This window comes from Puma concolor, chromosome D1, assembly GCF_028749965.1.
Source record: "Puma concolor isolate L17-30 chromosome D1, mPumCon1.1.hap2, whole genome shotgun sequence".
Lineage (NCBI taxonomy): Eukaryota > Metazoa > Chordata > Mammalia > Carnivora > Felidae > Puma > Puma concolor.
In genome coordinates this window covers 47,811,539-47,826,984 of record NC_141676.1, presented here as the reverse complement: position 1 = coordinate 47,826,984, position 15,446 = coordinate 47,811,539, and the positions used below count along the sequence as shown (strand labels likewise).

At 46.7% G+C, this 15,446-nt stretch overlaps 1 protein-coding gene across 3 annotated transcripts in view; it reads right to left on the bottom strand.

The window, feature by feature from the left end:
• GALNT18 (polypeptide N-acetylgalactosaminyltransferase 18) overlaps positions 1-4,821 on the bottom strand; it is a 355,216-nt gene extending 350,395 nt beyond the window's left edge. For all 3 annotated transcript variants that reach the window (XM_025928366.2, XM_025928368.2, XM_086677970.1), the window contains exon 1: positions 4,126-4,821. In XM_025928366.2, coding sequence (XP_025784151.1) covers positions 4,126-4,360 — 235 coding nt within the window. In that variant the 5' untranslated portion in view covers positions 4,361-4,821. The remainder of the gene's footprint in view (positions 1-4,125) is intronic.
• Between the last annotated feature and the right edge of the window lie 10,625 nt (positions 4,822-15,446).

The window sequence follows — 15,446 nt, the reverse complement described above, 5'->3', positions numbered from 1 at the left end:
TGAAATATGAAATTACATGCAAACCATGACTACACCTTTTTTTTTAAATACGGAGGCAGATGGGAAAAGTTAGAAGGGAAGGCTCAAATGCAAAATAGATGTGTTAAAGTAAAATGAATTAAAGGCAATTTTATACATTTTTAATTATTTTCTTTAATATTGGCACATTCTTTTACAGATTCAAAAAGATACTAATCAAGAAAAGGAGGGGCGCCTGGGTGGCTCAGTCGATTAAGCATCTGACGTCGGCTCAGGTCATGAACTCACAGTTCATGAGTTTGAGACCCACGTCAGGCTCTAAGCTGACAGCACAGAGCCTGGAGCCTGCTTCGAATTCTGTGTCCCTCTCTCTCTGCCCCTCCCCCACTCACACTCTGTCTCTCTCTCTCAAAAGTAAATAAACATTAAAAAAAAGAAGGAAGGAAGGAAGGAAGGAAGGAAGGAAGGAAGGAAGGAAGGAAGGAAGCAAGGAAAAAGATGAGGAGAAAGCTGTTTCAGTTTCTACGGGACTTCCAAAATAAGACAGGAACCAACACTGAGTAGGTTCCAAGCTCTCCAAAACACAAGCTGCCTTCAACACACCCTCTGCTTCATCCGCCTCACCACGTCCAGCAATCCCATCTTTCTCCTCCGAAGAGTGAACCTGTACGAACACTTATCTCCAGCCCAACAGGATGCTATTTTTGAAATCTGGAGCTATCCACCCTCTCGCTTACCAACTATTTGAAAAAAAATTTTTTTTTCAAAACTGCAATTTACATTCCCAAGAGATTCCCAAACACCATCTAATTAAATCATTCAATCAGAAAACAAATTAAAATGAAATATCACTGCAACCCCCAAGAGGAAAATAAACTTTTCAGTCATGACTAGAACAGACCTCTAGGGTGATGCTCCAAAGCCTCTTCTAATTGCAAGGCCTATGACACATTCTGCAGAACATTTTGTGACATTTGCAGTTTCCGGGACAACTTTCCTTCCAAAGCAAAAAGAAGCCTCAGCAAGGCTCCAAAGCAAAACATTCGTTTGAGAATGGAAACGCTTTCATAAATGACTAACCGGTGCACTGGGTATCCACATTATACACTCATTCACTCATCCATTCATCTATCCAACACCTACACTCTACAGGATGTGCCAGGAACTGTCCTGGGTATTCCACCAACACTTTTTAAGTGAACATAACCTCTGCCTCTCAACATAAAATAAAACAAAACCCAGAGCTTTCTGAGTTTACCTATGGAAGAGTCTCAACGTGGGCAGGTTCTGACTTCATCATTCCTTGGGCATCTTCTGAGGTCTCTAACTCTGACACCCTCTTCCATCATCAAGTAACTCCAGGGGATCGCTGTTTCCCCTGTGAGCTGCTGGCCCTCTAAGGAGACAGTACAGTATGTGGTGAAGAACACAGACCCTGAAGCCAGATGGGCTGGGTTCAAATCCCTGAACTCCCATGTATCAGTAATGTGACCCAGGCAAGTCTTTATCTCTGTCTGTAAAATGGAGTTAATACTACCTATTTTACAGGGTTGTGATGATTAAATTAGTCAATATACATAAAGCCCTTGGAATAGTGCCTGGCACATAATGGGCGCTATATAATTTTCAGCCATTATCATTACCCCTTATTCTCCTCTCCCTCAACTCAGCACAGTAAGCTGGATTGCTCAAAAGGCTGTACTAACTGGAGGAAACTTAACCGTGGAATACACATGAACGGTCTATATCATTGAGTACCAGAGTCTGACTGTCCTTCCCTACCCTCTGCCTCCAAAGAGTTGCACTTGGCCAGTCCCAAACTTTGCAGGCCTCTTAAACATAGATCTCTAAATTCACTTAATCCCCTGAATCCTAGCTCTGGATGGCTCTGGGGCCACTGGGAGGGCTGTCACTGGTCACACTACCCTATCACGGCGCAGCCAACCAAGTCACCTCCACTCTCTGTCTCCCATCTAGCCTTCCCCAAGTCACTGACACTTCCCCACCCTCTAGAGCCTGTGGCTTCCGCCTTTCTGTCCTGAGAACCTGGTCATTTCTGAATATCCACAGGAGTCCTAATATACAGTCAGGGCACATACCCAAGAGAACCGGACCAACGTATGTTTTAAGAATCCTGTTCTCTCTTTGCTTCCCATCTCTCCCAATTTTTTCAGGTATATATTTAAAAGTTCCGAACAATGTGTAGTTATAAGGTTTCCTGGGAACAAAATCACAAAGGCTCCTTTCAGCTTTAAAACTGCACTCACTTTCATGTAGAGCCTTATAAATCATGTGACATGGTCCACATTCAATATGATAGGGGCTACTCTGTGATGAGCTCATGGGTTAACAATGTCTCCTCACTGCTTCCCAAAGCAGTACCTTGCTCACCTCCTCCCTGAGCAGACTGGAAAGCACAAGAGAATCATTTTTCAGGAATATATATACACACACTCACGCAGAATCTGTGAATGAAAATCTCTCAAAACCTGTGGGCAAACTGGAAACGTCAAAGTAAGGTATGGCCTTGTGTCTCCCTGGGAACAGTCTGAAACACCCTGGGGCAAGCACTGTACTTCTATTGCTGATTAATTTTCAGTCCAAACCTACAGGATGGAAAAGGTAAGAAACAGCAGCAACAGGGGCCATCAGATAGATAAATCGGTCTGCTAAGCCCAGTTCCAGTTTGAAAGGCAGAGGTAGGTATGAAGGAGAAGCTGTCAACAGTCTCCTTTCGAGGGAAGTGTCCCTAAGCCATGAGCTTGCTTTGAAGTCATTAGTTAGAAAGCACAAGGGATATGTACACCTCTCCTGCACTCACCTGGACCTCCCCTGGGAAGGAACTATTCTGGACATGTGGGGTTACAGTGGGAAATGTGGACGCAGCGCCTATCTCTACCCTGGCAGGGGCAGCAGGTGCAGACGCCCACGAGTAAACAAATGAAAGTGCTCCTGGGGGAGAAAGCCTTCCATCAGCTAGATATTTGCCAAGATCTGCTAGGTAGTGGACCCAGAGTCTGCCTGGCCCGCCAGGTTTATAGGTGAACAAGGTTCCCTGCCCTTCAGAAGCTCACACGCTGGTAGAAAGCAGGGGAAGTGGGGGAGGTGACGAAAAGAGAAGTGTGAACGGGTGAGACGCGCGCGTGTGTGCACACCCAGTACCAGTGCCCCGCGGAGCTCGGACAAGGTTGCATCGGGAGGGCTCCCATACGCCATCCTCCCCTTGACCCCAGCCCTGGCCTAGATGGAGGGCAACCACCTCGTGCAGCCTTAGACTCAAGAACCACTCCGCGAGAGTCTGTCTGCTCCGCCCCAACCGCTCCCTGGGCCTGGGAATGCCCTGGGCCTGGGAGTGGAGCTACCAGAGGCAACGGCTTTCGCCCGGCCCCGCGGGGAAGGTGCAGCCCAGGGGGGATTCTCTCGGTCCTGGGCGGAGGCGCCACCGCAGTGGACAGAGCTCCAGGCTCCCGTGCTTCTTCCACGTGTCGACACCTGCTCCTGGAGAGGGTCCTGGACCCGCTGGTTGTGGTGGGGGTGGGCACCGCTATAGGTTTAAGCGGCACCCCTAGCCACAGATTTCCCCTACAGGTCCAACGGACCTGTGCGCCTACGGACGGCGCACAGCAGGGCTGGGGCTGGGTCTACGCAATCTTCCTAGTCCAGGCTTGTCCCGCAGCCTATGGGTTCTAAATGCCAAAGGCTGGGGCCGCGCGAGCATCTCGCCGTGGGCCCTTACAAGGGACCAAATGAGCTCGACTGTCCGCGCCCGCTCTCTCTTGTACACACACAAACATGCACGTACACACTCTGAGCCGGACCTGTGTGCGATCCCGAGAGCCGGCGAGCAACCAGCCCGGAGTCTCGGGCACATTTGGACACGTGCGCAGCGCGCCCCCACACCGCCAGTGAGCTGCACACACCCGCGCGTGGAGCCCCGCGCACACACGTGTGCCCTGGAGAAGCGCGCACGGCCGCAGACAGCGAGGGTCCCCCATGCAGGCAAGAGCGCACACCCAGCCCCCCAAGCTTCTGCGGCCTCAGACCCCGCAGCTGCCGGCTACATGCGCACCCGCCCCAGCGCACCCGGCGCCTCGCTGGGCACTCCGGGGCCTGGTGAGCGGCCCAAGTTTCCCGGGGCGCCCGTACCTTGGATATGCTGCTTGATGACATTCTCCAGGTGGTCTAGCCGTTCAATAATCTTCAGGGTGTCCCCTTTGTCTTCCTCCAGCTTCTTGTCAGGCGCCGGCTCCTGCCCCCGCACATACACGCTGGCGATGTAGTTGGTGACCCAGCCCACGTAGAGCAGACATATGATGTTGGTCATGCCGCTCAGGATCACGCAAGTGGACACCAAAGTTTTGGTCTTCCTGGTGCACACCATTCTGGGCTCCTTCCTCCATATAGAGCTCCCGGGGGACCCTCCTCGCCGCGCGCCGGCACTCCCCCGCGCGCGCACACCCCCTCGCCCGCCCCGGGGCGCTGGGCGCCCGAGCACCTGAGTCCCAAGGTCCTCCAACAGCCGGAGCTGCTTGCGGTAGAGCCGCCGTGCCCAAGTTTGGAGCTCCCGCCGCTGGCCACCCGGAGAGAGAGCTTGACAAAGGAAACGAGGTGGATTTTTTCCAAATTAAAAATCTCCTAGCCCTTCTGGAAGCGGTCACGGGTGGCCGGCAGCCGCGCGCCCGGATACGCGCGTCGGGGAAACTTTGCCACAACCTGGGTCCACGGCCGCGCCGTTTCCCATCGCCAGCGCGGGTTGCCTGGGCGGTCCGACCGGCCCGCGCTGCTGGAAGGACGGCGACGGCGGCGACGGCGACGGCGGCGGCGGCGGCGGCGGCGGCGGCAGCAGCGGCGGCGGGGAAAGCAGCGGCGCAGAGCGGCCCGGCCCCCTCCGAGCGACAAGCGCTGCCACCAATCGCGCTCCGGCTCGGGAGAGGGGCCGGTGCTGCGCTGCCGCGGACCAACAGGGAGGGCGCGCGGGGCGGAGTCCGGCCCCCGGGCCCCACCTGCTGGCCGCCCCTGGCTCCCGCCCTCCAGGGACGCGCCTGAGCTTCCACCAGCGCCCGCGCGGGCTGCCCCAGCCTCGAGGCTCCCGGAGAGGCGCGCCGCCAGCCTCAGCCCCTAGGTCGGCAGATTCCACCTCTAGGGGAATGCTAGGGGAATTCTTGCTCTTGCGCCGGGACCTCTGGTCTTTGCAGGGTCGCGCGGCTCAACGCCCCTCGGCGGGGCTTCTCGCTCTGGTCTCCCCGGCCGGCCGACTCCTTGTCCCTCTTTTGAGCCGCCAGGAAGCAGAGAGGCCGGGGAATCATGGGCCAGAATAGTCTGACTAGCCTTGCCCTTGGTCAGGCCCCGTGGGCATCCACTTCTTCCATAGCCTCACTCCAACCTCCGCCTGTCCGACGCCCTCTGTCCTCTGGCCTCCTGCATGGCTCCAGGCTTGGCAACTGCCAAAGGGGCTAAGCCTCCCAGGAATCTCCTAGAAGATTTTGGACCACCACCACCATCACCACCAACCCCCTGGAAGATTTTTGCCCCATCTAGATTTTTTTTTTTTTAATGTCTGCACAGCTCCCAGGACAAAACTGTGTCCTGTAACCCAGTTGTCATCCGTGTGGGACTAGGCTCATCTCGGTGAATAGGGAAATTCTGCACAGAAAGGGGAGAGGCGATGCAGGGGCATTGGGGGCAGACTATGCTCTCTGTGAACTGTAAAGTCCTTATGCATGCTGTTTGTAATTGATGTTAGAGAGGACAGAACTGTGACTGACAGCAAAGGGACATGGCTGGGCTCTAATGGCTGAGACTATTTTATTTGTTATAAGAGCAAATACACTTATTCATATTATCCCCTTCTGCTGAAGTCACTTCTTTTCAGCATCTGAATAGAATTCCTCTAAACAAAGGCTCTTTAAACACAGATTTATAACCTCTTCTCCATCTGTGGGTGCATTTCCTTGGCCTGCAGAGTCAGGGAGCATCCTGCTGCATAGCCACCTTGTACATCGGCACCCCAATGGGCCATGGTAGTAGTACCCACAGTGGCTCTCTCAAGTGATATTTTCTGGATTCAAGGAACTGGCCCCACAGAGGAGGGAGGGCACAAAACCAAAGAAGGGGCACTTTATGGTCATCAGCCAGTGCTTTGCTTACAAACCCCCCAAAATACGCTGTGATACCAACTGGAAGATTTCTCTTTCACACAGCTGGAAGCAGGTTGGGAAGAGAGAAGAGGAGAACAGGATATATGTGTCAATATGTATGAGAGGAGAGGACACACACACACACACACACACACACACACACACTCATCTTTTTCTGGGAAAAAAAAAAATCAAGGTAAAGAAATCTACAACCAAGAGGGAATAAAACCTGCCTCTCCCTTTCTCCTCCTCTGGAAGTATAATCAGCTCACAAATGAAGGGTCTGGACTTTCTTCCGGTTTGATGAATTTACAAGCAATGGCCTTGGATACAGTTAGTGGCAAAGGTCTAATTCTTTCCTTCTGTCATGCACCTTCTCCCAGGAGGAGCTCCAGAAGTTCATCTCTTCCCAGGATCTTCCTAAACCTCCACAGGGCTAGACAGAGAGGAGGCAATACTCGTTTTTCACATTCTTACTGGGTGGGGGAGGGTGGGGGGGGAAGCCCCAATTTACAAGGTTTAAGGCAAAAACAAAGTGGATTGTGTGACCTCAAATTTTTGTCCAGCCGATCTCCTAAGATAATTTGTAACTGTGGAGGGGAAGAATGCAACAAAAGAATGAAGAACAGGCTCTCCTCTCTGAAAGGTCACAGGGTCAAGTTGACCAGTTCAAAGAATATTCACTGGAGGGGCAGCCCAACTCCAGGACTCTAATCTCAGATCTACCACTTATTAGTTCTGTGAGGTAGGACAAATTTTAAAACATTGCTGGGGCTCAATATTCCCATCTGTCAAAGGAGTTGTTGTGGAGGAGTTGTTGTGGAGATTAAAATGAGAGAATGCACCAGAAAGGGCTTTAATTAGTGCAGGACACATAGTGGGTGCTCAGGACATGGTGAGTTTCCCACAGAGGATATTGTCTTTCCCCTGCTGGGCCAGAACTTACCTCCATGAACTCCATCCCACTGTTTAGCAATACAGCTGACCCTTAAACAACATGAGTTTGAACTGTGCCATCCACTTACATGCGGAGTTTTTCAAATAAATACATTACAGTACTACAAATGCATTTTCTCTTCCTTATGGTTTCCTTAATAACATTTTCTTTTCTTTAATTCACTTTACTAAAGGATACAGCATACAATACATATAACATACAGAGTATGTGTTAATTGACTGCTTATGTTATTGGTAAGGCTAAGGTCAATGGTAGGCTATCAGCAGTTCAGTTTGGGGGGAGTCAAAAGTTCTACTTGGATTTCAGCTGTGCAGGGGGTCAGCTCCCCAACCCCCCTGCATTGTTCAAGGGTCACCTGTACTTGGTTTCTCCACTGACCAGTATCAGTGCTCTCTCCCCTGATGGAAGCTAACAGGAAGTAAAGCTATAGGCAGCAAGGTGCTATCTTGTCTAGCTGGGTTCCAGCACATTGGCCATCTATTCATAATGTCTATTTTCACCATCAGTAGTATAGTGATATGCATTGGTTGATAGGATGTTCCATATGGGAAGCTGGTTTCAGGGACTGTTGCCTGCCATACCCTCAAATTTCCACTTAAGACTGCCAACTCCTTGGGTTATAAACAAGTGAACTGGAAGGAAGCACAAAGACTTTACCCACAAAGGTTTTGTAGTCACAAGGCCAGAAAAGAGCCTCCATGTAAACCCTCCTGTAAACAATACATGGGCTGTATTTTTAGTCCCCAGTTCAACTACATTAAATCCAGCAAGTAACTATTGAGCCCTTGAGGGTCTGTCTGAATGACCAGTTGCTCTGGGCCTTGCCTAAGTTTACCCCAGACATGTAGATACAATTGGAGTCTCACAGTCTCAATATGGGCCTCTTCTGAGCCTGGGAAGCTGCTAAAAATCATCCTTGAACTGGAAGAATGTTTCAGATTCTCAAGTTAGGTCATTTATCTAACTCCTACGTGTTTCCTCACCTTTATTTCAAATAAATCTTACTTCAGGGGAGTACTGTGAACTTAATCAGATAATGGATGTGAGCAAGCCTAGCAGAGACTCCAGGACAGCGTATTTCCCTAAACTTATGCCCAGCATTTGGACCTGGGGTTTCCTTCCACTCTTGCTCCAAGAGAAAGTGAGTACCTTGAAGAATCTATAAAAAAGGCTGGAGATCCTTGATAGAGTCTCCCTGGCACAATCTTTGGATTTCAGCCATCTTTTATATTGTGTAGGCAGCTGCCCTCTTCATGTGATTTCAGGGGGAGCTAAGTAGGACTTCTTACCCACCAGTCCAGCCATGCTATCATCCCACCAATTAGCAAGCCTTCATTGAGAATATCCTTAATGCCAAGGTTGGAAAAGCCAGTAATTAATGGAGTTTAACTACTGGGTGATTAAGTTCTAAGTGGGATACCCTGCCTGGGGATTAAAAGGAACAGTGGACCAATCCTGGCCAATGGCAAGGAGTCCACTCACCACTCATTGGAGAGAGATGTCAGTGGTCATCTGTACCCACCAGATGGCAGCACCATGCAAAGCCTTGGGGCCAGAGGTGTCCATTGGGATTTGGGGACTCCAAAGGGAAAGTGGGCCCTAAAGGTAGAATGACTCAATCCTTGGTCTGGCTTCATGGCAAGTGGGGTTTCCAGAGCCCTAGGAAAAAAGAGATTGTTGGGGCTTCCAGCAGGGATGGATGCAAAGTTCAGAGACAAAGGCTGTGGAGGAATAATAGGAACAAGATTGGATTCTTCCAAGCCACAGGACTGAGATGTCACTGAAGGAAGGCACACTTCTGGGAGTGGGGGGAAGTGGAAAGGTGAACAAAGAGAAGAATGTTTGTTTAGTACCTACGCTGTGTCAAGTCTAGTGTTTTTCATGTTATCTCTTGAACACAGACTAGGGAGCCAAATAGCTAGGCTCATAGTCCACGTCTGCCATTTACTTACTATGTTCTTGGGCAGGTTACTTAACCAGTCTGTGCCTCAGTTTTTTTACCTGAGAAAATGGGGAGAAAACTGTTGTTTTGAGAATTAGATGAATTCATGTATATAAAGCACATTAAATGCACTCTATAAGTATTAGTTCTATAAAGTGTTAATACTATCTCTGATCAACAAAGTATCTGAAAGGCAAATGAAAGGAGAGAAGACAAGCCACCAGAGGGAATTTTCCTCTAACTAGGAGCAAAGGGTCCTAGAAATAGACATTTGGCTCTTATTTTTTTTTTCAAGTTTATTTATTTATTGGGGAGGAGGGGAGGGGCAGAGACAGAATCCCAAGCAGGCTCCCCACCATCAGTTTGGAGCCCCATGTGGGGCTCGAACTCACGAACCATGAGATCATGACCTCAGCCAAAATCAAGAGTCACATGCTTAACCAACTGAACAATCCGGTGCCCCGGCTCTTCTTTCTTTACCTTATTGAAGAACCCAGAGCAACTCCTCGCTGAAATGCAGAGCAGATCCTGACAGGAATCCTGCAACCAGACCCATTTAAGCATCTGTCCACTTATTCACCCACTACGTATCTCTGAGTACCTGCTCTGGGTTAGACCCAATGTTAGGTACAGGTAATTCAGAGATGACTCACAGAACTGCACCCCTGCTATCAAGGAGATCACTGTTTAGTGGAGGAGGCCCATAAATAAACAAGTGTAATATAGTCTGATAAGCTCTATCCGACATACCATACCAGTATCAAAGAGAAGGGCACCAGCAGGTGATGAAGGCACCAAATTCCTCCCCAACAAGTAGTAATGTAATTTCTGAATGGCTCCACTTCCATTCAATCACTAGACAGCTTTGCTGGGCGGGAATTTGTCCTTTAGACCTAGAGGAAAATATTTGCAAGATATTTAATTGACTAAGGACTGGTATCCAGAATATATAAAGAATTCATATAAACCCATAAAATAGGCAAGAAAATACACAAAAGGAAAAATGGGCCAAAAATACAAGCAAGCAATTAACTAGAGAGAAAGTACAAATATCCGAAAAATACAAGAAAGGATGCTTAAACATGTAAAAATCGGGAAATACAAATACAGACACCATATCTCACCTATCAGATTGACAAATTGAATGTGATAATTAGCAAGTATTAGAGAGAAGACAAGGAAAATAAGTACTCACATATCATGCTGGTGAAATCATAGTTGGTACAATCATTTTGGAATGTAATTTGGCAGTAATGATGGAATTAAAAATGCACATACTCTATGACCTTGTACTCAAAATATGGTCCATGGGCCAGAAGCATTAGCTTCACCTGGGAACTAATTATCAGGCTCATCCCACATCTACTGATTCGAAATCTTCATTTTAACAAAATCCCCAGATGAGTCATATATACAATAAAATCTAAGATGCAATACACATGAAACTGTTAACCATAACCTTTCTTTGGGAGAAGAACCACAATTAAGGAATGTGGCCAACTTCTGAACTTGTTACCAGGCTCATCTATAATGTCTGATTTTTTACTATGAGTATTTCTTAATGTAATACTTCTGAAATTCAAGTTATTATGTTTATAATTTAAGAAGTAATTCCTTTGGTTGTGCTGAAATCTGCTTCATATTGGTTGCTGCCCCACTTTGTGACCTGAGGTATACACACACACACACACACACACACACACACACACACATAATTCTTGACCACCTCATGCTATGTATTGCATGCATTATGTATGTTGTATGTATTCCTTATTGAAAAAGTAAAAGGAATCATCAAGGTACATAACCACAATCACTATTTAGTGAGAGCAGGAATGTTACAATTACCACCTCCTTCTTTTGCACATTCAGAGCCATTTCTGAGTTTTGTGTATTTTACATAAAAGACATTTTTATAATGTTGTCTACTAGGGAGACAGTAAAAGATTTTATAAAAGTTTTGACTTACTGTTTCTTAAAAGAATGCCCAGTAGGAGGTATGTTGATTAGGAAAGCAGTAGAACATAGTGGTTACACACATGTAACCAGACAGACTTGGGTTTGAATTCTGGATCTACCATTTACTAATTCTATGAATCTGGGCAAGTTACTTAAGTTCTTGTATCTCAATTTCCTCATCTATAAAACCTAATATCTACTTCATAAGGTTGTTGTGAAGATTAAGTGAAATAATATCTGTAAAGCTTGCTACTCAGTCTGTGGTAAGCACAGAACAAAGGTTAATTTCAATAGTACTCAACACTTTTATTTAAATAATAAATCATGGTATCTCATTTCCAATCCATAATTATACATATCATGTAGCACATATTCAGGAGCATAACCCTTTTGTAGCCCAAGGACTAAGTGTATATTTTTAATGTTGCTGTCACTTAAAGAGAGGAGTATCAGTATCTAAGTAGAATCAAGTAGAACTACACAGAACAGTGATGTGTCTTGTTAGACCACCTATATCTCTAGGGCAAGTGGGGAATACTAGTACTTTCAATCATGGAACACTGTTCACACATTTCTTGATCTTCACAACAACCCCATAAGGTGAGGTATTATTATGCCCATTTTACAGATGAGAAAACTGTATCTAAGGGCAAACACTAAAACATGGTAGAGGGCTTCTAATTTCAAATCCAGTACTCTTTCCATATACCACAACCCTCCTAGGGATCTCTTAAGGGGTATCTATATTCAACAAAGGAATTACTGGCTGAGTAAGACTCAAAAGTAAGAGACTTCCTGGGAAGACTTTTCATCTGCAAGGAGGATTACTGAAAACAGAAGCACCTTCAAAACCTAGTTGTATGTTGTCCCCAAGCAAGAAAAAGAGCTGCTAATTTTTTTCCTTTCTGAATGAGTGAATCTGGTTGGCAAAGATGAAGAAAGGGAGTCACATTTATTGAGCACTTACTGATAGCAGAAGTAGAGTCACAGATTTCCTCATGCCCATGGGAGAACTCTTGTGTGGGCTTTAGGAAGGCAGGAAGAAGAGGGGGTGGGATTGCAAAATGCCCCCCTCGCTTAGGAAAATGCATACAGACTATCCCAATATTGGGATACAGAAATATTGGGAGGCAGAAATCTCCTTCAGCTGCTTCACAGCACAGAGCTCTCCTTCTAAAGCCTCCACAGAATAGCACAGGACCCATGTGAAGGCTTGATGGTGCCAGCCAGGCATGAGGAGAAGCGAGTGACCTTTTCAGGGTTGGTGTATGGTGGTCTGGGGCATTATTGGCCCTATGTAGGTTCTGTACTTTGCTGCCAGCCAGATGGTAAATAAAATATTCAACAGACACACAACCTTCTCACAACAGTGATGTGACTGGCTTATTCAGAACAGAATGAGTTCTGTAGAAAGCACAAATTGCAAGTGGCAAGAAGCAGCTGGGAGATAGTCAACAATCTGCTTCCTGTGACAGAGCCAGAGACCAGAGATGGGGACAGCTTGCATTTGCAGCAGGGCCAGAGTCCCTCTTCAGAGAACTGTGGAATTTGTCATCAAAGAACTTCTATATACTTAGTTCCAAAACAAATGCAGATGCACAAAAGTACAAAGTACTCAGACGGATGATTCCAGATAAAATAGCCTCAGCAGGTGCCAATGGATAGGCTGATGTGGCAGAATGTATTCACAGATACCCATATGATCGCTCTCCTGACAGAGCGCAAACCCAAATAGTGTCTAGGTATTTGCTAGTGATTCTCCAGTCTGCCTGGGCTCCTTAATCCGGGCATTTGCAAGCATGATGAGTGAGCCGACAGACTCCCGAACAGAGTGCTTAGGACCCCATGCCCTCGTGTAGTTTGACAAAATGGCAAACTCCTTTCCATCCCACGCTAATTTCACTGCAGGGTCTCCAACGACTGTTGAATGGGTAGGCCCAGCATTTTACGGTTGTGCTCATTTATAAAGCTTATTTCTGTAAGCCTTAATAGTTAACATTCTTATTTGTGATGTTGCTTTCTGAAACCAGAACACAACAATGCAGATTCATTTACTTTCCAATAAATTATTTTAAAAATCCCACTTCGCACTCACTCTTCAACATTATAATCATCTCCAAGATAACTCTCGATAGTGTTTCCAGTGATTACTATGTGGTTAAATCCAATGGAATTTCTCAGTCCTCATCTTACTTAACCATTCAATAGGTTTTGACATTGCTAACTTTCCCTCCTTTCTTAAAACATTCAATTTCCTTAGCTTTTAGGACAAGATGATCTCCTGGATTTCCCCTTGCCTCATCCCATTGCCAACCTATTCTTTGTTACTTGGCCATTAAATATTGTAACTCCCCAAGATTTCATTCAAGCCTCTCTCCTCTTCTTCCTCTGTTCTCTCCGGCCCTAGCCAATTTCATCTACACCCAAACCATCAATTACTCTTTATAGACATATGATTCCAGCCAGGTGTCTCCTCCAAGGTCCAGACCACTATATCTACATCCCTCCTTATGACTCAAAAGTATCGCCATCAAAATGACAAAACCAAACTCATGAGCATCCCCTCCTGTCTGCCTTCCCCAATCTGGTCCTCTTCCATTCTTCCCCATTGCAAGGTAGGATGACATCCATTCATTTGCATAAGCTGGAATCCCAGAAGTTATCCTTTACAATTCCCTCTCCTCTGCTCCTCATGCCCAATTCATGACCAGCTGGTATTGGTTTAAATTACTAATTGTGTCACAAATCCTTCCATATCTCCCCATGTCTTCTCTATGACCTTAAGTAAACTGCCTTCATCTCTTACCTGGACAATTAACTGGTAAACCACCTTAGTCTATTGGCTCCCGGAGGGCAGAGATGAGTCTCTGAGTTTTACTCACCATAGTAGCCTCAAAGCCTATCATTGTACACATAAATATTTAATAAGTTAATGAATAATATTTTTTACTTAAATTATGTATTATCTGATAGTGTCAGAGAACAATAAATCTGACCTATAAGAATCTCCAGACAATTGAAACTCGATTTCTTTGTTTTTTTTTTTTTATTTCAATCCATTTGAATGGGAATCTTTCTAAAATATACAAATGTGTATTCCTTTTTTTCTTCTAAAATGATAAAATTAAACTGCTGTTACTCTCTAATGGCGCTTATGTATAGATAGAACTCCAAATAAATGCCAATTTATTATAATTAATAAGTTACTTTAACAAGTTGCTAGATTTATGATCAATAAACACAAATCAATTGCTTTTCTACACTCCAAAGAATAATTTGAAAACAATGAAAAAAATTACATTTATCATAGCAACAAAAAAATACACCTAAAACTCCAGCAAAGGTGGTGCAAGAGACATCATAGTTCCAACTGACTTACTTCTGATGGCCATGGTTTCTAGCCAGAATGGCTTAACTGAGTAAAAAGTTGAGGTCCAGAGCTGCCTTCTCAGAAATGCCCAACTTTCTGCTACCAAAGCTTTTTCTCCTAATGAGCCTCTCAAATGGAATCTGAATGTCTCAGGCAACTCTTGTGCAGGTTTCAGACCGTTTATTAAATTAACAATAACAACAAAATAAGTTACCTGAAATAAGAGAAGTTCTTCAGGAGTCTTTCATCGACTTGGCTTCCTGGCAGTACATCTCACCACCCAAGCAAAACCAAAAGGTCAAGTACGAGTCTCAGGGATGATGGAGGGTTCCTGACCACCTTAGCCTGAGGGCCCTGGAGGGCTTCAGTCTCAGACCAGAGAATAGCCAATCCAAGTCTCCACAGCCAAGGCACCTCTCACACTCAATACAGGCTAAGGCCCACTGTTGCTGACTGAGGGGCCAGTGAGGGGCCCAGCGAGGGACTCAGTGATGGGCACAGTGAGGGGCCAGTGAGGAACCCAGTGAGGGACTCAGTGAAGGGCATAGTGAGGGGTCTAGTGAGGGGGCATGTGAGGGACTCAGTGAGGGGTCCAGTGAAGGGCCCAGTGAGGAGCCCAGTGAGGGACTCAATGAGGGGCCCAGTGAGGGGCTCAGTGAGGGGCCAGTGAAGGGCCCAGTGAGGGACCCAGTGAGGGGCCAGTGAGGGGGCCAGTGAGAGACCCAGTGAGTGGCTCGAGTCATGCCCATGCTGGTGAAATTACTGAGGGACTATTTATACCCTGTGCTTCTCTGAGGAGGTTCCCTAGCATCCTTGAGAGACCTTTCTAGGTCCTTCAAAGACTGCAACAGCCAAGCTTCTGAAAAAGAACCGTGCCTATCATGACTGCTTTGTTATTTTGCCCCAGCTCATGTGCCAGGTGTACTAATGAGAGGTCAGAGGGTTTGACCAAGCCCCAGCCCCTCTACTCTAGCGACTTCAGGATGGCCACCATCACAGAGGGAAACCCAGAGCTGGCCTTGGACTCCAGGGTTCAAGATGATGCCATTTTGGGATTAGTCCAGTGGCAACTCAACAAGTCACAAGCACTGCTGGGAATGT